This window comes from Notamacropus eugenii, chromosome 6 (assembly GCF_028372415.1).
Source record: "Notamacropus eugenii isolate mMacEug1 chromosome 6, mMacEug1.pri_v2, whole genome shotgun sequence".
NCBI lineage: Eukaryota > Metazoa > Chordata > Mammalia > Diprotodontia > Macropodidae > Notamacropus > Notamacropus eugenii.
Genome location: NC_092877.1, coordinates 23,157,352 through 23,184,478, shown reverse-complemented (window position 1 = coordinate 23,184,478; position 27,127 = coordinate 23,157,352). Strand labels below are relative to the sequence as shown.

General features: G+C 36.6%; 1 protein-coding gene across 4 annotated transcripts in view; it reads left to right on the top strand.

Annotated features, from left to right (window-relative positions):
- METTL15 (methyltransferase 15, mitochondrial 12S rRNA N4-cytidine) overlaps positions 1-27,127 on the top strand; it is a 223,365-nt gene that overhangs the window by 95,204 nt on the left and 101,034 nt on the right. For all 4 annotated transcript variants that reach the window (XM_072619286.1, XM_072619284.1, XM_072619282.1 and 1 more), the window contains exon 3: positions 19,436-19,572. In XM_072619286.1, the coding sequence (XP_072475387.1) occupies positions 19,436-19,572 (137 nt within the window). The remainder of the gene's footprint in view (positions 1-19,435; positions 19,573-27,127) is intronic.

Below are 27,127 nucleotides of genomic sequence, written 5' to 3'. Positions count from 1 at the left end.
TTCCAACTCAGATCAATAAAAAAACATCTAGAGAGATGTATGGACATTGGGAACAGAATCTAGGTAGCAAGGCCTTATGGATAGCATTCTAGCATTTTAGAACTGAGAAAAGACTAAGGCTTTGCAGCACTAGAAGAAGAGGCCTTAGTTCCAAAAAGGAGAGCCCAAATCTTCTGCAGAAGGCAGGAACCGGTGCCAGTTGGAAACTCTGCTGTTCTTTACCCAGCTCCAGTTCACAGATACAAGAAGGACTGTGGAGAAGACCTAAGAAGGCCTAAGACTATCTACTAAGCAAGGAACAAGTTCAGAATTAAAAAATAGTTGCATGGTACTGACCCCAGGATTGTCAAAAAATTGAAATATTTAAAGGGAAAGTTAAAATGAGTTATAAGGGAAAATAGACAGTAAAGCTGAGTGGAAGGCCTCAATTTGCCGCTTTCAGACCTAGATAAATCTAACCAAAAAATAAAGAGTAAAGAATTCTTAATAGTATTTGAGATAAGTTAGATATGCTTGACCTCTGAAGATTATTGAATGAGAATAGAAAGGAGTATATATATATTTTCAGATGTAGATAGCACTTTTAGAAAAATTAAATATCTATTAGAGTCTACAAGCCTCACAAATAAATGTAGAAGAGCAGAAATATCAAACATGTCTTTTGTGAACCACAATAAAATAGAAATTATCTCCATACAATAAAGGGATACTGAGGAAATTATTAAAAACTAATTTGTGACTAAATGAATTTAATCCTAAAGGATAAGGGTATCAAAGAATAATTCAGAGAAAAAATGAATAATTTTATTAAAAACAAGAACAATAAGACACTACACCAGCACTTTTGTGGTTCAGTCAAAGTGGTTCTTTTTTTTTTTTTATTTATTCTTCATTCTTTTTTTTTTTTTTATTAATTTTTAACATTTATTTTCACACAATTTTGGGTTACAAATTTTCTCCCCTTTTATCCCCTCCCCCCTGCCAAACCCGAGCTTTCTGATTGCCCCTGTGACCTATCTGCTCTCTCCTCTATCCTCCCTCCCTGCCCTTGTCTCTGTCTTCTCTTTTGTCCTGTAGGACCAGATAGCTTTCTTGACCCCTTAACCTGTATTTCTTGTTACCCAGTGGTAAGAACATTACATTTGGTCCTAACACTTTGAGTTCTAACCTCCTTAGCTCCCTCCCTCTCCACCCCTTCCCCTTGAAAGACAGGCAATTCAATATAGGCCATATCTGTTTAGTTTTGCAAATGATTTCCATACTAGTTGTATTGTATAGGACTAATTATATTTCCCTCCATCCTATCCTGTCCCCCTTTACTTCTATTTTCTTATGGTCCTTTCCCTCCCCATGAGTGTCGACCTCGGATTGCATTCTCCTCCCCATGCCCTCCTCTCCATCCTCCCCCCTACCCTGCTTGTGCCCCTGTCCCCCACTCTCCTGTATTATGAGATAGGTTTTCCTATCAAAATGAGTGTGCATTATATTCTTTCCTTTAGTGGAATGTGATGAGAGTAGACCTCATGTTTTTCTCTTGCCTCCCCTCTTTATCCCACCACTAATAAGTCTTTTGCTTGCCTCTTTTATGAGAGATAATTTGCCCCATATAACTTCTCCCTTTCTCCTCCCAATATTTCTCTCTCACTGCTTGATTTCATTTTTTTTTTAATATATGATCCCATCCTCTTCAATTCACTCTGTGCACTCTGTCTCTATGTATGTGTGCATGTGTGTGTGTGTGTGTGTGTGTGTGTACTCCCACCCAGTGCCCAGATACTGAAATGTTTCAAGAGTTATAAATATTGTCTTTCCATGTAGGAATGTAAAGAGTTCAACTTTAGTAAGTCCCTTATGATTTCTCTTTGCTGTTCGCCTTTTCATGGTTCTCTTCATTCTTGTGTTAGAAAGTCAAATTTTCTTTCCAGCTCTGGTCTTTTCATCAGGAAAATTTGAAAGTCTTCTATTTCATTGAAAGACCATTTTTTCTCCTGAAGTATTATACTCAGTTTTGCTGGGTAGGTGATTCTTGGCTTCAGTCCTAGTTCCTTTGACTTCTGGAATATCCTATTCCATTCCCTTCTATCCCTCAATGTAGAGGGTGCCAGATCTTGTGCTATCCTGATTCTATTTCCACAATACTTGAATTGTTTCTTTCTAGCTGCTTGCAATATTTTCTCTTTCACCTGGGAGTTCTGGAATTTGGCCACAATGCTCCTAGGAGTTTCTCTTTTTGGATCTCTTTCATGCGGTGTTCTGCGGATTCCTTGAATATTTATTTTGCCTTCTGGTTCTAGAATCTCAGGGCAGTTTTCCTTGATAATTTCATGGAAGATGATGTCTAGGCTCTTCTTTTGATCATGGTTTTCAGGTAGTCCCAGAATTTTTACATTGTCTCTCCTGATTCTATTTTCCAGGTCAGTTGTTTTTCCAATAAGATATTTCACATTATCTTCCATTTTTCGAATCTGCGCGGTATGTTCTGAGATATCTGTCTTTCTCGAAAAGTCCTTAGCGTCCATCCGTACCATTCCAGTTTTGAAAGATCTATTTTCTTCAGTGAGCTTTTGAATCTCCTTTTCCATTTGGTTAATTCTGCTTTTGAAAGCATTCTTCTCCTCATTGGCCCCTTGCACCTCCCTTGCCAGCTGAGTTAGGCTAGTTCTCAAGGTGCCAATTTCTTCAAGATTTTTTTGGTTCTCCTTTAGCAGGGAGCTGATCTGCTTTTCATGCTTCTCCCTCATCCCTCTCATTTCCCTTCCCAGTCTTTCCTCCACCTCTCTAACTTGATTTTCAAAATTCCTCTTGAGCTCTTCCATGGCCCGAGCCCATTGGGTGGGCTGGGACACATAATCCTCGATTTCTGTGTCTTTGCCTGATGGCAAGCATTGTTCCTCCCCATCAGAAAGGAAGGGAGGAAGTGTCTTTTCTCCGAGAAAGTACCCTTCAATAGTTTTATTTCTTTTCCCTTTTCTTGGCATTTTCTCCAACCAGTGGCCTGACCTCTGAATGTTCTCCTCACACCCACCTCGCCTCCTGGTCCTCCCAGCCAGCGTTTGGGGACTGAGATTCAAATGCTGCTTCCCGCCTTAGGATTTTTGGCAGGGGCAGGGCTGCTATTCAGTGTGAGAATTAAGTTCAGGTGGTCAGGGGCAGGGCCGCCTCTCAGGCATAGTTCCCTCTGGGGGTTTATGCACAGACCTTCCACAATGGATCCGGGCCCCCGTCCGCGGCCGCCTCTCAGCCCCCACCTCCCGGGGGGGCCCGAGCCTTGGGGCCACCCCACTCCCTTCTCAACCTGCCAAAGAGACTCTCTCATCCACCCCCGTTGGTGGGGGGGCCCGTGCCGCTGCTGAAGATCCCGCCTCCGGAGCCCTCTCAGATCTGTGCCTCTCGGAGCCGTGGCCGCCGCCGCCACCGCCGCAGGTCCGGGCTGGGCTCCGTGTCTGCCGCGCGACGGACCTTTTGCGAGAGGTTTGCAGGTCGCTCTGTGGGTGGGGGGACCCGCGTGGCCGCTGGAGATCCCGTCCCCGTAGCCCTCTCAGATCTCCTCCCCTCAGTGTCCCGGCTCCGCTCCCGGTCCCGGCGCCCAGTCTGCTGCGTGAAGGACCCCCCGCGAGAGGTCCGTAGGTCTCTCCGGAGCAGGAATCTCCCTCGCTCCAATACTCCGTGGTCTCTGGGTGCAGAATTCGCCCTGGCTTGGTCCCCTCTAGCCGTTCTGTGGTTTGTGTGTTCGGAGCTATGTGTATGTGCGTCTTTTTACTTCGCCATCTTGGCTCCGCCCCCCACAGTGGTTCTTAGAAGAAAATTTATAAGCAGTTTTCATCAATAAAAGTTAAAACTGTGGACCAATGAATTAGTCATGGAACTAAAAGAATTACACACACACACACACACACACACACACACACACACACACACACACATACACACACACGCGCATGCACACACACACACACACACACACACACACACACACACACTTGAAAACCAAAACATTAAAAGCCTTCAATTAAGCACCAAAGTTGAAATCCTGAAAATCAGTGAAGATGTGAAAAATTGAAAACCATAGAACAACAATATTGAATTAGTAAATAAAATAAGGAGCTATTTTAGGAGTAAAAAAATAAAACTATTAACTAACTTAATTTTTAGAAAAGAAAGAAGAAAACCAAATTATTAGTATCAAAAATGAAAAAGATTAATTCATAACCAATGAAGAAGTAATAAAAAATTATTAGGCACTACTGCACCCAATTATATGCCAGTAAAACTTACTATCTAAATTAAATGGGCCAATATTTCTTTTTTATTTTTATTTGTTTTTAGTTATCAACATTCATTTCCACAAAATTTTGAGTTCCAAATTTTCTCCCCCCACCCCAAAATGCTGTGCATTCTGATTACCCCTTATTACCCCTTCTCCCAATCTGCCCTCCCTTCTACCATACCCCTCCCTCATCCCCATCTTCCCTCTTTTCTTGTAGGGCAAGATAGATTTCTATACCCCATTACTTATATTTCTTATATCCCAGTTGTATGCAAAAACAGTTCTCAAATTCATTCCTAAAACTTTGAGTTCCAACTTCTTTCCCTTCCTCCCTCCCCAGCCATCCCCACTGAGAAGGCAAGCAACTCAGTATAGGCTACATATGTGTAGTTTTGCAAGAGACTTCCATAATAGTCATGTTGTGTAAGACTAACTATATTTCCCTCCATCCTATCCTGTGCCCCATTTATTCTATTCTGTCTTTTGAACTTGTCCCTCCCCAAAAGTGTTCACTTCTAATTACTCCCTCCTCCCATTTGCCATCCCTTTTATCCCCTACCTCACTTATCCCCTTCTCCCCTACTTTCCTGTAGTGTAAGATAGATTTTCATACCAAATTTAGTGAGCATGTTATTCCCTCCTTTAGCCAAATGTGATGAGAGTAAGCTTCATTTTTTCCCCTCTCACCTCCCTGCTTTTCTCCTCCATTGAAAAAGCTTTTTCTTGCCTCTTTTATGAGATCATTTGTCACATTCCATTTGTCCCTTTCTCCTCCCAATATATTTCTCTCTCATCCCTTAATTTTATTTTTTTTAGATATCATCCCTTCCTATTCAACTCACCCTGTGCTGTGTGTGTGTGTGTGTGTGTGTGTGTGTGTGTGTGCATGCATAATCCCTCCAACTACTCAAATACTGAGAAAAGTCTCAAGAGTTACAAATAATATCTTTCCATATAGGAATGTAAAGAGTTCAGTTTTGGTAAGTCCCTTATGATTTCTCTTTCCTGTTTACCTTTTCATGTTTCTCTTGATTCTTGTGTTTGAAAGTCACATTTTCTATTCAGCTCTTATCTTTTCATCAAGAATGCTTGAAAGTCCTCTATTTCATTGAATGACCATTTTTTCCCCTGAAGTATTATACTCAGTTTTGCTGGGTGGGTGATTCTTGGTTTTAATCCTAGTTTCTTTGGCTTCTGGAATATCATATTCCAGGCCCTTCAATCCCTTAATGTAGAAGCTGCTAGATCCTGTGTTTCCTGATTGTATTTCCACAATACCCAAATTGTTTCTTTCTAGCTGCCTGCAATATTTTCTCCTTGACCTGGGAACTCTGGAATTTGGCTACAATATTTCTAGGAGTTTCTCTTTTTGGGTCTCTTTCAGGAGGTGATTGGTCAATTCTTTCAATATTGATTTTGCCCTCTAGTTCTAGAATATCAGGGCAGTTTTCCTTGATAATTTCATGAAAGATGATGTGTAGGCTCTTTTTTTTGATCATGGCTTTCAGGTAGTCCCATAATTTTTAAATTGTTTCTCCTGGATCTATTTTCCAGGCCAGTTGTTTTTCCAAGGAGATATTTCACATTATCTTCTATTTTTTTCATTCTTTTGGTTTTGTTTTGTAATTTCTTGGTTTCTCATAAAGTCATTAGCCTCCATCTGTTCCATTCTAATTTTTAAAGAACTATTTTCTTCAGTGAGCTTTTGAACCTCCTTTTCCATTTGGCTAATTCTACTTTCTAAAACATTCTTCTCTTCATTGGTTTTTTTGGACCTCTTTTGCCAATTGAGTTAACCTATTTTTAAGTGTTATTTTCTTCAGCATTTTTTTGGGTCTCCTTTAGCAAGCTGTTGACTTGCTTTTCCTGATTTTCTAGTATCACTTTCATTTCTCTTCCCAATTTTTCCTCCACCTCTCTTATTTGATTTTCAAAATCCTTTTTGAGCTCTTCCATGATCTGAGACCATTGCATATTTATTTTGGGGGTTTTAAATGCAGAAACCTTGACTTCTTCTAATGGTATGCATTGTTCTTCCTCATGTGAAAGGATGGAAGAAAATACCTGTTCACCAAGAAAGTAGCCTTCTATAGTCTTATTTTTTCCCCCTTTTTTGGGCATTTTCCCAGCCAATTACTTGACTTTTGAGTCCTCTGTCCATAGGAGGGTATGTTCTGGGGACCTGTAAGTTCTCAGTTCCTCCAAGGTGGCACAATCAAGGGAGAGGAGTTTACTTCTCTCCTGGCCTGCACACTGGTCTAGGAGCAACTAAAAACTTTTCTTCCCAGAAACTGCGAGTAGAATTCCCTCTCTACAACTGCCTCCAGCTCCACCACACCAGTGCTCCCAGAGCCTTGCTCAGGGCTGAGATTCAGATCAGCGGCTCAGCTCTGCCAGTGGCTTTAGGCAGAGGGCTCCCAGGGCAACCACTCAGGTCATTGAGATCAACCACTCAGTCCCTCTAGGGACTTTAGGCGGAGGGCTCCAAAAATTGATGCTGCCCCTGCAGTGGCTGCTGCAGGCAGTCTAGACCACGTTCCTTTGTCACTCAAGTGAAAGGGACCTTTGAAGCTGTCTTTGGCATTTGTGGGTTGAGCAATCTGGGAATTGCTGCTGCCAGGGATTCCATCCCCTGAAGCCTGTTCTGGATCCTGTCCCTGCCATGCCTGTGCTGGGTTGCGCTCTGCGCGCGGTGCAACAGACCTTTCATGTTGGCCTTCCAGGCTGTCTTGGGCTGGAAATCTCTTTCACTCTGTCATTTTGTGGCTTCTGCTTCTCTAGAATTTGTTTAGAGTAATTTTTTACAGGTATTTTATGAGCTATGTGGGGAACTTCTACAGGTCCATCTTTCTACTCCACCACTTTGGCGCCCTCCTCCCCCAATATTTCTGACAATATAAAATACACAGATTAATTGAAGATATAAAATCCTTAAGCAACTTAATATGAGAAAAAGAAATTGAACAGGTCATAAATGTGCTCCCAAAGTTAATGGGGAATGGGTAGAGGATGGCCTAGGACTGGATGGATTTCTAAGTGAATTCTTTCAAATATTTTTTTAAAATTTCCAAAGTTACATGACCTATTTAAAAAAATAACAAGAAATGAAGTCCTACTACATTCTTTCTATGATATAAATATGATATTGATGTCTATACCAGTGAAAGTCAAAAAAAAGGACAATATCTCTAATGAATCTAATTGAAAATTTTAAAAATAGTGTGTTATCAAGAAGACAGTAGAAGCTTATCAAAAAGATTTTATACTTTGACCAGGTTGAATATATACTAGGAATTCATTGGCAGTTTTAATATTAGAATAATTTAAACATAATTGACCATATTAATAACAAGTAAAAATCATGATTACATCAATATTTGCACAAAAAGATTTTCACAAGATACACCTTTTCCTTAAAAAACAACACTAGAATGCATAGGAATAAACAGATCTTTCCTTAATAAGTTAAGTAATATCTGTCTAAAACCACAGCCAGCATCTGTGATTGGAGACCTCTCCCAGGGGTAAAGCACAGATGTCCATCATCACCATTATTATTCAGTTTCATTTAAGGATATACTTAGTGAATTTTGCCAGAAATGAGTCCAAGGTTGCAAATATGTAAATTAAAAGAAAAAAAAGGTTAAACACTTTATTTTATAACACAAACTGTAGCAATAAGAAAAAAATGAGCAAATGAGCATAAGTAAAAGAGAAACAAGGCAGTTGCTTTTTGCAGATATTATGGCTTATTTTGAAAATCGGTCATTCTAAAGCTAATTGATTTGATTAATAACTTCAGCAAAGTTGTAGGATTTTAAATAATGCCACATAAATCATTATTTCTGTTTTTTAGCATCAGAGTCCATCAGAAAGAGACAGAGAAATCCTATTTGAAATAATTACCCCCCACCCTCCCCAAATAGTTGCAAGACAAAACTTCCAGTAAACATAGGTGGGGTTGATAGAGAGCTGGTCCTGAAGTTAGGAAGACAAGAGTTTAGATCCATCATCAGGCACTTACTAACTCTGTGACTGTGGGCAAGCCCTTTGACTTCCTTTTTCCTCAGTTTTCTGAACTACAAAATGGGGATAACAACAGTGCCTATTTCCCAGAGCTGTTGTGAGGGCCAAATGAGATAATATTTTGAAGTGGTTGGCACAATTCCTAGCATAAAATAAATGTTATATAAATGCTAACTATCCTCTTCCTTCTCATTCTCATCATTGTTGTTATAATTATTAAGTATATGAAGACAGCAATAAAACACTTCATACAAATAAAGGCAAATCTGTATAAGTGGAGAAATTGTAATTTCTCATGAGTAGACCAAGCCAATATAATAAAAATGATGATATTAAGATATATGCTCTGCCACGGATAATATGTCTGGTCTCTAAAGATCAGCCTATCTGTATTTGGAGCTGCTCACTTCCAGAGGATTGGCCACTGTCTTCTAATACATAGAGGTGTGGCATTTTGTTTGCATTGTTGGCAATATTATCTATGTGGGTGAAATCTCTGATGTTAACGTATTGAATAACCAGGCTCTAACAAGCACATAATGGGGCTTTCTACATGTTTATTGAATTGGATGTAAACATCAGGATTTTACTCATCAATTGTTTATTGTTCATTTCCAAGTAGAGAATACTCAGATATTTCACATGATGGACATATACTTCATTATCTTACCCTTCTTCCAAACTTTCCTATTTCTGTCAAGAATACCATTGTTTCATCACACTACAATCTAGTCAGTCTAGGTAACTTGACCTTCCTTATATGTGACATTCTGTCTCTACCTCTGTGCAATGAAGTCTCTACTTCTCTCTCCCTCATAGAATATAGCTACAACTTCCTTGAATGCTCAAGACCCCTACCATCACTTACCTTTCCACATGAAACCTTTCATCATTTGGTTGTTTGTGACCTCCCATGAAAATATCCTAAAACTTCATAATTAAAATCCAGAGTTTCTAAGTTAAAGAAAAATACTATAAATATCCAGAAAGAAGGAATTCATATACACAGTCAGAATCACACATGATTTAGCAGCCTCAACCAACTTGGACTACAATATTCTAGGACGCACAGAATATATCCTTATATTCAAGAATAACTGTCCCAGCAAAACAGTATAATGATACAGGGGAAACTACTGACCTTTAATGAAATAGAACACTTATAGATATTCCTGATAAAAAGACCAGAGCTACTTATAAACTTTAAATTCAAACTCAGAACTTAATAGAAACAGAAAAAAAGTAAACACAAATGAAAAATGACAAAGGACCAAATGAGGACAAACTGCTTACAACATGAGAAGATAGTTATGTGTCCCTTCTGAACTGTATCATCATTAGGGGCCATTGGAGTGCAATCTTGGTCTACAAGTGAGGGAGTCTTTCTGTTATGTTTTGGTCATCTTAAGAAAAGAATCAAATAAGAAGATAAAAATACTACAACTCATGGAAAGGTTGGAGTTTTGGGAGAGTGAAGAAAGGAAATGAATATTAGAGGAAATTATCTTGCCAGGCCTAGAGGCCTGTGGGCTACCCGAGTCTTCTTACCTCACCTCCCGAGGTCTTCGGTTGGCCAAACCGGATGCTCGTATGAGAGAAAGGACGTTCCAGAGTCGAACAAGGGTTGAGCTTTATTTCAGGGTCTAGTTACAAGTGCAGGGGAATTCTTCCTTAGGAGGGATAGAAGAATCTCCCAAGGAGGCAAAGATCTTACAATAAGAGATTGGAAGTAGAAGTACAAGCGGGGAGAGAGGGGGAGGGGAGAGAAGGAGAAGAGGAAAAGCGGAGCCTTGTGTCCTCTTTGGCTCCTCACATGCTAAGAGAGCTTTCAGGCTTCCCTGATCCTACTTAACTCTCCAGTCGCATAGTTTGCATCTAAATACCGTGCTGTTAGATAACAATAGTGTGCCCAGATCCGGGACAATCTCGAGGGCGGGGAGATCTCTCTCCCATCACGTTTCTCACGGGAAGAGGCGGAAATACACGAGATAGCTCGGTTCACCTCGATTCCCAGCCGTTTCCTGGGGGGGTCTCGTGAGAGCTCTAAGATTTAGAAGTTCCCACCTTTACCCGCCTGAGACTGTCCACACGGAATTGAGCTTCCAACCCCAACATTATCTCACATAAACAAGTTAGGCAAATAGACATCTATACAAACAAGCAGGAGGAGATTGGATGAATAGCTGACATTTCAACATCACTCTCATCTGTGCTGATCAAAAAAGAAGAAAATGCACATAGACAGACACAGGTAACTAAATAAATTTTTATTTTACTCAGTAGGGAAATAGAGAAAAGGGAGAAGGGGCAAGAGAAATAGAGGGAGGGTAGACTAAGGGAAGGATTAATCTTAAGTACAACATACTTTAAGGATGTACAAGAATATTTATAGCTCTTTTTGAGGTGAAAAAATGGCAATCTAAAGATTCAGTTTAGGAATGGTTGAGCAAGTCGTGGTAGATAAATGTGATGGAATACTATTGTGCTATAAGAAATGATGAAGGAGTTGGCTTCAGAAAAACCCAAGAAGATTTGCATGAACTGGTACAGACTGAAGTAAACAGAACCAGGCGAATAATTAAGAAGAATGACAGCAGTTTGGTAAAGACAATTATGAAAGAGTTAAGAACTTTGATGAGCATAATGTTTTTATTATAATTCCAGAAGATTAACATGCTACCACTTCATTTTAGAGATGTGAAGATGTTTTTGGACATAGACAATGTAGAAATTTGTTTTGCTTGACATGTTTTTGACATGTTTTGCATGTTGGTAATAGGGATTTTGTTTTTCTTTTGTACTTTTGTGTGGATGGAGTTGGTTGAGATGGTGAGACAGTAGATTTTTGCCGATTGAAATTTTTTTTGAAGTTAAAACAATTAATCGTGTGCTTAAATTTTAGGAAAGGTAAAGTTATGAGATGTTTATTAAAAAAATATTGAAATCTCCTAATAAATGATGTTCTTATTGGCTTTACTTAAGGATCTTTCAGACATTCAACCTTTCATTTAAGGATATACTTATTGAATTTTGCCAGAAAGAAGTCCAAGGTTGCAGATATGTAAATTAAAAGGGAAAAAAGGTTAAACATTTTATTTTATAACACTAGGAATTTGTAATTAGCAAAAAAAGTAAAATATGTTCATAGGAGGAAAATTTAAAGCGAAATAAGGCCATATTGTTTCCAAAATGGGAGGAGGACTTACTAATTAAAAATCTTGCACAGATTGGAAATGACTAATCAACATTAGGGAAATAAAAAGGGAAAATCTGTACCGGTGTTGCTCATGTCTAAAAATGGTTCCATGTCCAATTTTAACAATATTTTCTAGCATGTCACCAGCAATTGTGTTTTAACTACTGGATTGAAAAGAAGAAGTATTTTGTCATTTACTATGTAAAAAATGTTTTGTAACTTAAGATGTTAGATATATGTGTCATTGTGAAAATACCTGTCTTATTGCAGATAAATAATGGTGGTTGCACTATATTTCATTCAAATTCATAAGTACTTATCAATTATATCTTCAGTGTGAAGATTTAGAATTCAATAATAGCACAGACTCTCAAAGCTGGAAGTGACCTTAAAGGTCAATCTAGTCAAAACTGCTCTTGAATAGGAATGCCCCCAATGCTTCTTCTAAGTGGTTATCATCCAGCATTTTTGGAAGGAATTCCAGGAAAGAGTAACCCATTGATTTAATGTACTTTTTTTTTCTGTGTTTCTGAGTTTTTCTGTATACTGAAACAAAATGTGCCTTTCTGAAACTTTGACCCCTTCATCCAATTTTGCCCAATCAGAACAATTCTATTCTGTCTTCCTTGTGGTAGTTCTTAAAATATTTGGAGATAAGTGATCATATCTCTACTCTATATTCTCTTTTATAGGCTACACATCACTCATTTCTTCAACTTACTTTTATATTCTGAGGTTGCTAGTCCCCTCAGCTTCATAGTTACCATCCTCTGTCCACCTTCCAGTATGTCAGTGATATATTGTGACTCCCAAATGGAACACGATATTCTGGTTTCCATGCTGCTGTATTAGGGTAGAGTACATTATATAAGATAAGTTTCTTTACAATTTAATTAATCAATTTAGTCTATACACATTAAAATGCAAAGTTAGGTAGTGATATTATAAAAACTGTAATAGTTCTTTAAAAATAAATTTATTATTTTTAGAATATATTATTAGAAAAAAATTGAGTTCCAAATTTAGAATTATTTTTAGAATATATTATTAGAAAAAAAAAACTGAGTTCCAAATTCTCTCCTTCCCCATATTCTTTCCCCAGTCCATTGAGAAAGCACACTATCTGTATCAATTATACATGTGAAATTATTCAAAATATATTTCCGTATTAGCCATGTTGCCAAAAAAGCAAAAAAAACAAATTGAAAAATATATACTTCAATCTGCACTCAGATTTTATTTGTTCTCTTTCTGGAGGTGGATAGCATTTTTCATCATGAGTACTTTGGAATTCTTTTAGATCAATGTCTTGATTAGAGTAGCTGAATCTTTCACAGTTGATCATCTTTGCAATATTACTGTTAATGTATACAGTTTTCTTCTGGTTCTGCTCACTTTTCTCTCTATCAGATCTTATAAGTCTCGGATTTTCTAAAACCATCCTGCTTGTTTCTTATGGCACAATAGTATTCCATCACAATCATAATATCACAACTTGCTCATCTGTTCCCCAACTGATGAGCATTTCCTCAATTTCCACTTACTTGCCAGCACAAAAGGAGCGCTATAAGTATTTTTGTACATATAAGTCCTTTTCCTTTTTTTTGATTTTTTTCTTTTTTTGGTACATGCCGAGTGGTGGTATTGATGAGTCAAAGGGCATAGTTCCAAATTGTTCTCCAGGATGATTGGACCGGTTCTCAACTCCATCAGCAGGGCCAATTTTTCCATATCCCTTGAACATTTGTGATTTTCCATTTCTACCATGTTAGCTAGTCTGATAGATATGTGGTTGGTACCTCAGAGTTATTTTAATTTACATTTCCTTAATCAGTAGTGATTTAGAACATTTTTTCATATGACTATTGATAGCTTTGGTTTCTTCTTTTGGAAATAGCTTATTCATATGCATTGACCATTTATCAAGTAGGGAATGACTCATATTATAAATCTGACTCAGATATTAATATATTTGAGAAATGAGGCCTTTAACAGAGAAACTTAGTGTAAAATGTTTTTTTCCTCAATTTCTTGCTTTCCTTCAAATGTTAGGTACATGAATTTTGTTTGTGAAAACCTTTTCAATTTAATATATCCGTCAAATTTAATTTAATATATCCATTCAATTTAATATACCCATTAAACAAATTGTCCATTTAACTTCCTGTCATCCTTTCTTTCATGTTTGGTCATAGATTCTTCCCTGATTCTTTGATCTGATAGGTAAAATTGTCCATTATCTCCTAAGTTGTTATATCACCCTTTATTTCTAAATCTTGCACCATTTTGACTTCATCTTGGTGTGTGATATGAGAGATTGGTCTGTGTCTACTTTCTTCTAAACTGCTCTTGAGTTTTTCCAGAAATTTTTGTCAGATGTTAAGTTCTTACCCCAAAAGTTTAGATCTTTGAATTTATCAAACACTAGATTACTGTGGTCATTTACTACTATGTAAGGTGTACCTAACCTATTCCATTCATCTATCACTCTGTTCTGTAACCAATTTCAATTGTTTTGATGATAACTGCTTTATAATACAATTTGAAATCTGGCCACTTTTCTTAATATTTTTTTTATTAATTCTCTTGATAATCTCAACCTGTTGTTCTTCCAAATGAATTTTGTTACTATTTGTTCTTGCTCTGTAAAATAATTCTTTGGTAGTTTGATTGGTATGGCACTGAATAGGTAGATTAAGTTAGGTAAAATGGTCATTTTTGTTATATTGGCTCAGACTTCCCATGAGCAATTATTATTTTCCCAGTTGTTGATATAATCATGTTGTTTTGGTTGTTTTTGTAATTAATATGATCAATTATACTAATAGCTTTCCTAATAATAAACCAGTCTTGCATTCCTGGTATAAATTCCTACACCCCTGTGATATATTGCTGTAATCTCCTTGCTAGTATTTTATTTAAAATGTTTACATTAATATTCATTAGGGAAATTGGTCTGTAATTTTCTTTCTCTGGTTTTGTTTTTCTTGGTTTAGGTATCAAAACCACATTTGTGTCACATAAGGAATTTCATAGGACTCTACCTATTTTTCTAATGTTATTAGAATTAATTTTCTTTATGTTTGGTAGGATTCATTTGTAGAATTCATTTTGCTAGAATTTTTATGGTTCTGGGTTTGTTTGTTTTTTTTAACAATTTCATTATGGCTTTTTCCATTTCTTTTTCTAAGACAGGATTACTTAAATATTCTATGTCTTCTTCTGTAGCCTGGGCAATTTCCCCCTTTCACCCCTTTCACCCCTTTCACTTAAACTGTTAGATTTATTGGCATGCAGTTGGGCAAAATGACTCTTAAAAATTGCTTAAATTTCATCTTCACTTGTGGTTTATTCACTCTTTTTAGTTTTGATACTGGTAATTTGATTTTCATCTTTTTTTTAATCCAAATTAACCAATTGTTTATATATTTTATTGATTGTTTTTTCTTTTATGAAACCAGCTCCTGGGTTTATCAGTTCAATTTTTGTTTACTTTCAGTTTTATTAATCTCTTCTTTAATTTTTAGGAGTTCCAATTTGATGTTTAATTGGGGATTGTTAATTTGTACTTTTCCTGTTTTTTTTAAATTACAAGTCCAATTCATTGATCTCTTCTTTCTCTTTTTTGTTGATATAAACATTTAAAGATAAAAAATTTCCCGAAGTATTGCTTTGGCCACATCCCACAAATTTTGTTTTTTATGCAATTTTTGCATTAGCTTTAATGAAATATTGACTGTTTCTATGATTTATTCTCCTCATTCTTTAGAATTAAATTATTTAGTTTCCAATTAATTTTTAATCTATATTTCCAAGGACCGTTACGCAATAGAACTTTTTATTGCATTATGATCTGAAAGGGTAAATTTAATATTTCTGTTTTTTTGCATTTGTTTTGAGTTTTTATGCCCTAATACATGATAAATTTTTGTGAAGATGCCATATACAGCTGTTAAAAATGTGTACTCCTTTCTATTCCCATTCAGTTTTCTTCAGTGATCTATCATATCTAACTTTTCAAAAATTCTAATCACTTCCTTAACTTCTTTCTTATTTATTTTATGATTACATATATCTAGTCCTGAGAAGGTAAAGTTGAGGTTCCCTACTAGTAACTGTAACAGTTTTAAGAATCAACTTACCATATTACCTAGCTGAACATTATGGGAAGAACTGAAGGTTGGTGATCCTGATTCTCCCCCTTTCCCTGGCCCCAGTTTTCCCTTTTGTCTCTGTATAAGATTCCCCTAGGGGAATATCGTCCGGTGTTATAGCAAGAGACTGAACTAGAAGTCAGAGTACCTGAATTGGAGGCTCAAATTTGCTATGAATTTAGGGTGTTGCCTTACACAATTCACTTTTCCCCTCTGATCCTCCTTTCCTTTATCTGCGTAAATAAAACCAGATTTTCAGTAACATTTCTTGTAGTCATAATACTCTGCATCTACAGTATAACAGTGTATTACATGAGAAGCAGGGCAGTGTAGATACAATGGCATGGGACTTGGAGTTGGAACTTATAATTTCAAGTCTTGGTTCTGTCAGTGATTCATTTCATTACCCATCAACAAGTCATTTCATCTTTCTGCGACTCTAATCATAAAAATGAGGAGGTTGTAAGAGATCTCTGAGGAGACTTGTATTCTTAAGTAATGTTACGATTTTATGATAAGCAGGCATAACTTCTGTCAAAAACTCAGAAGAATAGGTATAATTATTTTATTGTAGTTATAAAACCATAAGAAGAAAGTATTATTTATATAACTACATATGTATATCTGTGCAAAAATCACAAAAATTTAAGGAATGGAAAAAAAGAGGTATCATACAATCTTAAATATAAAGCTAAGGGGACCTTAGTGGCAGAAATATCTAGTTTTTCATTTGAAAGGTAGAGAAAACTTGAGCAGTGAATAAAATACTCTGCTGTTGAAATTGTAACATATTATAATTAATTTCAACTCATGGGTAATGTTCCAAAAAGGTTTGTTCATCAAGAAGGGCATATTTATCATTAGGAATAAGTTAACATGTAATATTTAGTCAAATTACTGAATTTATGTAGCTTGCACTCGGTAGCTGAGCATCCTTTTTATAGAATTTCATACACACACATATCATTCAGCTGTGATTAGAAGTTAAAGACGCAGACTTTGAAAGACACACCTTTGTATGTCCAAAATGAATGTTGGACCCAAAAGAGCCTAAGAATTGAATTCTCATCATAGATTTAGAACTGAAAAAGACCTTAGAGGTCATCTAGTTCAAACTTCTTATACAGCGTATGAGAGTGAGAAAAGTCACACAAGTTGCTTAATGTCACACAGATGTGGTAGGTAATAGAACTGGAGTTTAAATCCAGGCACTCTGGGCTCTTCCCACTGCACCACGTTGCCTGCCTATTTGACTTGAGATATTTTGCATTGATGCTTCTGTCTGTTAGATCAAGATCTGATGATGATTGGAGTTAATCTTTGTAAGTTGCCTTCAGAACTTCTGTTAACTTCCTTTGAATAACCAACGGCTACAGGTTATTGAAGGGTCTGTTTTATACTGATCCAAAAGTCATTTGGATCCTTGATTGGTAAAAATAACTAGTCATGAGAATGGTTTTCTTATTTACTTACACATCACCTGACTTCAAAGCCCATTGTCTGAAGTTTCCAACATCAATTGAAGACTGTACCCATTACTTCCATTACTGCATATCTTTTTGTTATGATTGCTTTGAAGAGGACCATTCTTACAGTTTTATGTTTATCTTTGTCTGCCACCTCATACAGTTCCTCAACCTGGATTGGTATGTAATAATGTTTGTTGAAATTAATTGTCAAATAATTTATTCCTTCTTGGTCACCATTTGGAAATAGTGTTTTAGATAACTAGGTGAAAGTTTTCCCATCTTCTATTTCCACACACATCTTAGTTTTCCTTTTATAACCTGGATGGCATTGTTAAATGTGAAAAACAAACTAAACAAGAATTGAAAATGGAGATGAATTTGTTCTCTGGATAATCCGGGAACTTGGGTGGTGGTCTCCACTTTGCATCTAATAAATGCTTCTTTTCTCCCCTTTGGAATTGATGTATTACCCTTGACTTGCAATGCTAGATCCTTTTTCCCCTCTGGAAACTTACTTGGTTATCAGCACATCTCCAAGGACATAATCATGATATAATAAAAATAATCATGTAAATTGTAATCTATCTCCTATTTCCCTGGAAAAATCTTAATGAAGAATTTTTATATTGATTAGAATTGCTCTGACTTGGAAGATGTAACAAGCAGTCTCAGGGAAATGTATTTTTTTAAAATGTGTGCCTTGTTTAAGTCCAGTGGTTAAGTTTAGAGTTGGTATTCAAAAGAAAATCGTTTTCTAGCAAAAGAACATAGTTTTCCAGCATCATCCAGGGTAAATGTTTCCTTAGTTTAACTAAGCTCTTTTCAGTCTTAAAAATGGGGAGGGGAAAGGAATTTAACAAAGATTTTAATGTTTCAGTTCAAGAAAGGAAATTCTTAGGTGTTAATGCTGCTATAGGATTTAAAGGGTCAGGGAATGGCCAGGTGCCCCTGCAGAAATTGTCTTACCTTTTAATAGGTTCAGAAATAAGAATGAACCTCCCATAGTCCCCTGTACTACTTGTGTAATAAAAATTATTTTTATTTTTTCATGGAGAAAAGTAAAGTTCTCCCTTTCTGAGGTAGAAGAAACACCAAGAATATTTCAGATAGTCTAATATGAAGCATTTTATCTTGTAGCATATATATAGGCTCCAAATGACTTTTGACTCATACCCTCCAGTATTAGTGATTACCTAAGAAGAAGTCTAGGGAGTTTTTTGTCTAACAAACCATTTATTTACATGTAGGATTTGAGCTGCAAAGAACCTCAGAGGTCATCTAGTGTACCCTTTCACACCAAATATTTGAGAAAATTAAAACCCTAGATAGTGACTTGCCCTAGGTTACCCAGGAAGCAAATATAATTTAATTCCCTATCCAACTGTGATCTAGCATGGGAGGGACTATGGTGTTGACCTTGGAGTACACTAAAGGACTTGAGGTTAAGGGATCTGAGTTCGGATCCCTGCTTTTTCATTTACTGCCTTTATGACCTTGGCCAAATCACTCTCTGGGCCTTTGTTTCCTTATTTATAAAATAGGGCTTTTAGAATGGATAACTTCTAAGGTCTCTCTCAACTCCAGAACTCTGATCCTTTTTTTTTTTTTTGACACACTGCCTTGTACATAGTAAATGCTTATAAGCATAATGCTTGTTGAATTGTTGACTTTGTAGTTTGGGCAACAAAACATAGACAAGGGCTCAATATCTCAATCGTCTTGTCATTTTAAGTTCATACTATATCAATAAGATTTTCTTGATTGTTTTTGTGTTTTCCTTTATTTAAAAAATGAGGGAGAAATTGGATGGGTCTGGAATATGGAGTTATTTTCATGTTCTTGAATATTTATCTCATTTGTATGCAACATTTTTGAACATTGGGATAAAATGGCCCACACAGAAAGCTGTTCACAAACAGTGGGAGTGTGGGTTCTGATCCCCAGCTTTTCCACTGACTGCCTCAACCAGTCCCTTAAGTCTCAATTTCCTCATCTGTAAAACTGAATGCATTGGACTGGATGACTTCTTCAGATCTTTTCTGGATTTAAATATTGACATCCTATAGAGACAAGAGGGAAGATTAATATTGTCATAAAAGAAATAATTTGAGCTCAATCTACATTAGACAGTTGTCTAAAACTGAGCCAGAATTCACATACAGCAAATTGGGTCCTGATTATATAACTTCATCAGTATGTATTACTTTTATTGGAGAAAAATCACACATATTTAGAAATTGACAAGCTACTTGAAAGAAAAAACAATGAAGACTTAAAATTCACATTTAAATAATTTGTTTTTGCTTTTTTGTATGTTCACTAGAATATTCTTGATATGACATTTGGTTCAGGAGGCCACTCAAGAGCCATACTACAGAAAGAAGTGGATGTTACCTTATATGTTCTAGACAGAGATCCAACAGCTTATGCCATAGCTCAGCAGCTTTCAGAATTGTATCCGTAAGTATAGTGCTCTTTCTTTTATGTAGTTTGTGTTTAAATTCTTATGAAATCTTCTGGTTTGAGTTCTGTTATCCTGCATAATAGTGACAACTTTGCTCTCCTATTAAACACTCTCCTTGTCTTCCCCACAGTCATTAAAGCAATTACCTGCAATATTGATACCACTTAAATAGTGTTTGCTGTGCTGTATTATTCCTCTTCCTGCCATCATAGATACAGAAATACAGTAACTGGTTCTGGTCACAAAATCAAAGAAATATGGAAACACACACACACATTTAGTACATGAAAAGCAATTTGGTAAATGAACTTGTCTCTTAAAAAAAGAAAGAACATTAATGGATTAAGATTCCAGAAATGTACTCGAACTCCATACTATTTACTGGGGAGAAACAAGCACAAGAAAATTCACATAGATTCACAAGACTGCATTTCTACTATAAATGTTTCAGAGTAATATCACTGCACATCATTATTTTTTTTTCTGACATTCAGACTGACTTTCCCCTAAATAACTTAAATCAATGCCATTTTAGTAGCACATGTTGAAGTTGTGGAAAATTATATCCTTGATAAAAATGAGATGATAACATTTTCCTTTGGAAAAATGTGAATGGGAGTAGATTAAATCAAAATTAAAAGTTATTTTAAAAGCATTGGCACAGAATAAAAAAGACTTGTGGAAATTAATCTTGTCTCCACATATTTGAAGAGCTGGCTCTTATGCATAAAAGATGGTAACTTTTTTCTCTAGAGTAGAACATATAGGTAGAAATTACACGGAAACTCAATAGAAGGAAAGACTTCATTAAAGATGGAGCTGCTGCACAATGGAATGGACTGCTTTAGGAAATAGTGCTTAGTTTTCATGATGGGAAATGTCAGGCTGGAATCCGAGATGTTAGGTACACTCTAGAACGAGATTGGTTTGTAAATTGTACTAAACGATGACCTCCAAATTTCCTTCTAGATTTCAATTATATGAATAAAGTAGACATGGAATGAATAGTTGTTGAATCAGTGAATCATTTTTTGTATCGGGAATCACATTGATGCAAATGCTAGGCTCAGACGTGGGACTTGAGATGTCTGAAGTTTACTTCTATACTTTTACCTAGGAATTTGAAGTTGCGGTTGGAGTTGCTATTTTTTACAAATAAATTGAAGCAATTCAATCTTTCTGGAATTCCTCTTATTAACCTAGCATGCTAACTGTTCCATTTTCAAGAACATTTTGTGATTTTTTTAAAAAAAAGTTTCTTAAAAAGTAAGCAATTATAATGCCTCCCTCCTTGCAGTGTTCCGAATTCTCTCACTTGATGGTTTGTTTCCCAGTCATCTTCAGAGTTATTTGTGGAAACAATGAAGTGCATCCTATCTCCTATTTTTTTGACTGCTATTTCCCAGTTCTTGTGGTCCACCTTATCTTTTGTTCTTACCACTCTTAGGGCTTGAACTTCACAGAACCTGGACCTCATTAGAACTGGAAGAGACATTAGACACTCTGAAAACACAGTCTACAGCCTTCTCTCTCCACACCCCTCCCCACCTTTATTTTGCAAGTGAGAAAACTCAGGCCCAAGAGTTTAAGTGCCTTCTATGAAGTCACCCACCTTATTACTGAAAAGTCCTCTATCTTCCAGGCTAGTATAACTTCCTTTACATCACGATGTCTTGTCAATCAGTAAAACTTTACCAATCAGTTTTCTCCTGGATTAGATGCTATCTTTTCACCTTACCATTAATTCAGTATTTTTATTTCCGTTTCGGTTCACTGTCAGAGAGCTCAGCTTCTTCCCACTTTTAATCAACAATCATTATACATCACTATTACCAAAAAATGGTAACTAAATCTCTGGTAGCCATTCCCTGTTTGCTCATGGAGGCCTGTCACAAAGCAAGAGAAGTCCAGTTTGTCACAAGAGCCATATTCAAAGCCCTTGTAGCTTGGACCTGCCAGAGACTTACATTGGCCCTTCTTTTAATTTCTCCTCCAATCCAGGGATTGAAATTTGAGTAGAGGTTCTTGTAATGATTTTATCAAAGAAGTAAGTGATGTGAAATCCTTTGAGAAAATATCACATAATCTTCTTAAGTTTTGTTTATTTTTTAAACAGTACTTATAATTTTTCCTCTAAAAGATAGTGTTTTGGACTTTCACGGGCGATCATACCAACCATGTTAACAAAACCTAAGTAATGAATAGGTAAGCCTGAAGTTTAAACTCATGCTTTACATTGTAGGCAAGAACTTGTCAAATCATATCTTGTCAGAAACCCACATAGTCATTGTCCTTTGGGGACAGGAGGAAACAAAATATAAATTAGACCAATACGGAGTTACATTGATTTTTAATAATAAAAGGGAAAATATCAAATTGCTCACCTTCTCAATGAGGGACAGAAGAGAAAGAGGGAGAGAATTTGGAATCCAGAGTTTGAAAGGAGAGGATGTTGAAGCTGTTTTTACATGTAATTGAGGAAAAATAAAATATTTAATTTAAAAAAAATAGTAAAAGAGAAAGAATTGAATTAAACTTCTGCATAAGTAAAAGTAGATTAATAGAACTAAGTGACTTATATAACCCCCCTTTCTTCACCCACACAAAACAGTAGTATGTAATGGCATGTGTGCAAGGGGCATTTATGAACTCTAAGTGTGTGCCATGCATTTGCTTCTAATTTTCTTGTGTCATTTTGAGCTGTTATCCTTAAAACTCTTGTTTCTTATTTTTGCCTTATCTGTTATATACCCCATTGCATTGACCCAGGTCTCCTAAAATTAAAGTGTACACATACATAATGATGAAGAAAAAAATTGGAATCATGGGGATTGTAAAATTGTTGATGATCCAAATGCCGCAGTTTAGAAAAGTGTTATTTATATATGAGACATAAGGATTTCTTTTAAATTTCCATCAGACAATGTTCATTGCTTCATCCTGTTCTTCAATTCATCCTGGAGTGGAAATATTCCCTGATTTTGGAAGGTGAAGCAGGTCCTCCTAGGCTAGAAGAGTCTCCCCCACAGGCCCGATGAGTCCCTTTGTGTCGTGTGTGATGTTTAGTCATGGTTCACTCCACTTGACCCCTTTGGGTTTGTCTTGTTGAACTTGTTGAACTTGTCTCTTAAAAAAAGAATTCTTGATTGTTTTTGTGTTTTCCTTTATTTAAAAAATTAAAATTTAAAAATTATTTAATAATTAATAATTAATTAATAATTAATAATAATTAATTAATTAATAATTAAATAATGAATGATAAATAATAAAAACCACCTGTGGGGTTTTCTTGAAAAGATACTGGAGTGGTTTGCCTTTTCTTCTTTAACTCATTTAAAGATGAGAAAGCTGAGACAAACAGGGTTAAGTGACTTGCCCGTGGTCACCCAGCTAGAAAGTGTTTGAATGTGGATTTGAACTCAGATCTTCCTGACTCCAGGCCCAGCGCTCTGTCCACTGCTCTGTCTCGCTGGGTGTGAGGACAAACTCGATGAGTTCTGGTTTCTTCCCCTAGGTGTTTCAACAGGCAGGATGATGCATTTTTTTGTTCCTCCATCCCCCATTTACCTTGAGAAACCACCTGTGAGGAGCTGTGATCTGCTTTAGGGGAGGGTCCATATTGACTGGTTACAGATCCTTGGGGTGGTGAAGTAAGTGTTTTATTGCAGAACATCCAATTTAATCTCCGTTTTAACAGCATGGAATACAGGTAAGTGCTTTCTGATTATACCTCAATTTGAATATTTCCTGTTTCAACAACTCTGCTTTGGAGAGAGATATGAACCAACCTTTACCACACCAAGTTAAAAGGTATGCCATAAATCTTTGGATATTCGCATCACTCATGTATTTTGCCTCCTCCTTGCCATTTCCCTCATTATTCAAGGGAATATGTGATTTTTTTCATCTGTCTACTTTTCTTTTCTCTTGACAAGCTGTTTTAAATTGTGTCTAAGCTTTGCTAGAAGTAGTCAAAGAGGAAAGAATAACCTTATTTCCTTTAAGTGGAATTGTAATTCTCAGAGAAGTGATAACAATGCTTAGCTACTCTGACAAAAACGTCAGGAATCTTACTTGTTGGGGAAATACACTTCCCTTTTCAACAGCGAGTTTCCAAATTTACCTTGCATAGCTGAGTGATGGGGAAGGAAAGCAATTTATCCTAGTAATTCCCTAATACTCTCCCACCACCTTTTATTGTTAAATTATCTGCTGAGAGACAGAGAGAGAGAGAGACTGAGAGAGAGAGAGAGAGAGAGAGAGAGAGAGAGAGAGAGAGAGAGAGAGAGAGAGAGAGAGAGAGAGAGTGAGTGTAGGGTAGTATCGAGAAAATATATCAAACATTTCTTCTTCCTCAAAATTCATATTTCCTGGTAAATATTCACACAGTTTTCCCCTGTGAGGTACACAGCTGCTGTAAATTTCATAGCCATAGGGGGTCATTTCTGCTCTGTGACATTAAAGTGGATGCGTTTCTGTAATTATATCTAAATTTTAAAGAAGAGAGGGATAAATTAGAAACAAATAACCTGGGTCATTTTAACTATTGATAACAAGCTTTTACCTTTTTAGCATCATGATAAAAAGTGACATTATAATTTTTCCTATTTGAATATTATTAAATACCACCTGGACCAAATGGCCATCAGATGTTATTTAATTTGAAAAGGGAAACCAGTTAAATTGCTGATATAGTGAACATTTTGTTCCTTTTCTAGGGAAGAATTTTCTCCCCACCATCCTGTTAAGAGGTACTAAATTTGGAAAGCAATAGTATTAAGATATCTATTTTGATGAGATTTCTTTTATATAACCCTTTGGACATGTTTTAATTCTTTTTGATTCATAAGGCAAATTGGAGTTCATACCTGTGCCATTTAAGAGGATTTTAAAAATCAGCTTGTAAGACCCCCTTTTCCCAGGTATTGGTGCTTTTTAAAGTAGGAAATAAATTGACCCAAATCCCTGCCATATACTAAGGTCTAGAATGTGGACTAAACTCTTTGAGAAGAAAAACAGTAATGTCATTGAAAGCTAATTCGTGTTCTACTCTTTTGGTTACAGGCTCCAAGTTTTAGAAATGACCAGAGGCAGCATCTTCCTATCCTACACTTTGGCCATTAGCCCTAGCATGAATGCAGCATAATCAATCACCAAAATTTTATTAAAAACATATATATGCTCATGTCTATGCTAGATATTCTAAGAGGGAAAAAGGTAGGAACATGGTAATATAAAAGAAATATAAGACATGGTTCTTGGTCTTAAAGAATTTACAGTCTAAGTAGGGAGACAAGTCTACTGTGTATGGAAGAAAATTAATGTGTTCAATTGTGCGGTACTGACTAGAATGCCAATAGAACTTCACAGATGGGAAGATCAGTGTGGGTTGGAGTTAGGAAGGCATAAAAATCTCTATCTGGCCACATGCACTGCTTTTCTGGGATTTTCAGATAAACTTAGTCATGCCCTAATGTCCACATTTCTGATGAGCCTTTTCCTAGCCAGGAATTCTCAATCTGAGATCATAAGTGGTATGGGTTTTCCTGTTCTTGAAGATACAGACAAGGAAGTAGAATCACAAAGAGACAGCTGGCCAGATTAAGTCATGCTAGAGTACATTTGTTTTTCTTTGTGAAAGGGTTACTAGATTAGTAAAACAGGAAAATGGCATAAATGTAACATGTCCAGATTTGAACAAATCATTTCACAGTCTCATTTGTTATTCTTGTGAAAATGATACTGACGTGTATGCTAAATGATAAATTAGTTGTGTGTGTGGGGGGGGGAGGTGGGATTTAGAACTTGTTAATTGGCATGCCCAAGAATCATCACTAGTGGCCATTGTTAACTAGGATAGAGGTATCTGGGGAAACCATTAGGGATCTATGCTCTTCAACATTTTTATCGCCAGTTGGGTTAAAGGTATAGATGACTTCAAGTTTAATATAAGTTCAACTTAGAACCTAAAAAAAGGCTACTATGAATTATACCACATTAAGAGAAAGTATTCAGATAGAAGAGGTCCTCTTGTGTTTTGCTCTGGTCAGAGGCTATCTGGGATTTAAGAGCATATTGATAAATTGACAGTCATCAGAGGAAGGTGGTTAAGATAGTGAAGGACCTCCGAGTCATGCTGTAGGAGGATTAGTGAAAGGCACTGGGGCTGTTTAGCCTGAAGATGGCTTGGATATGAGGAATGGTAATCTTTAAATATTTGCACGGGATGCCATGTGGAAAACAGGGCTAGACTTGTGCTTGTCCCCAACAATCAGAGTCATAAACCATGAATGAAAGTAGGGAACTGATTTAGATTTATAAGACTGAGGCATGTTCCCTGATTGATAAGTGGTCAAAGGATATTAATAGGCAGTTTTCAGCACAAGAAATTCAAGCTATCAATAGCCACATTAAAAAATATGTTCTAAATCATTAATAGAGAAATTCATGTTAAAGCAATTCTGGTGTTCCACTCCATACTCCTCACAGTGGCAGGGTTGACCAAAAAAAGGAGAATGACAAATGCTGGAGGGACTGTGGGCAAACAGGTACCTTCATACATTGATGGCGGAGCTATGAATGGACCTATTCTGGAAAATATTTTAGAATTGTGTCCCCAAAAAGCTGTTAAACTTTGGATGCCCTTGGACTGAGCAATGCTATTGTTAGATCCGTACCCCAAAGACATCAGGGATGGAGGAAAAGGACTCAGATGTGCAAAGATGTTTGTGTCAGTTCTTTTTGTGGGAACAAAAAACTGGAGACTGAAAGAAGCGTCCATTGATTGGAGATTGGCTGAACAAGTAATTAATGGTGTATGAATGTGAGGGGATGCTGTTGTGCCATAGGAAATGATGAGAGGGAAAACCTCAGAGAAACCTGGAAGGAGTTATGTGACCCGATGCAGAATGAAGTGAGCTTCTACAACCCAGGAGAACAATTTATACAGTAACAAAACTATAGTAAATACAAACAATATTGAAGACTTGGAAACTCTGATCAGCACAGTGACCAGCCACCAGAGGACTCATGGTGAAACATGCTGCCTATGTCTTCCTCAATAGGTGGTAGACTCAGTATACAGATTAAAAGAAGGGGGCTTTTTTGGAAATGGAATTTGTGTTGCTTGCTTATACGTGTTTGGGACAGTTTCTCCTCCTTCCCCCCCCCCCCTTTTTTTCTTGTTTTTCTTAGTGGTTTGGAGAAGGGACAAAGCAGAAGGGGAAAGGTAAGAGGGAGAGAGTACATATTGTTTGAAAAAATGTGAAGAAAAAAACAATGAATGAAGGTCACCGGGCCAAATTGCCTTCGGTTTAAGGGGAAAAAAACATAAACAATAAGAGTTAAAGTAATGGGCTGCCTTGCAACATGAGTAGAACCTCATTAGAGGTATGCAAGTGAAGCTCTGTTGTAGATGTTGCAGAAAGGATGAATTTTCAGTCATATATAGTTTGGAATATATTGCCTTTAAGGACCCATAAAAATCTAAAATGCCATGATTCTGTAGTGTCACAGAAGAAAAAACTTTTAATTGGTTCATATTTTTGGAAG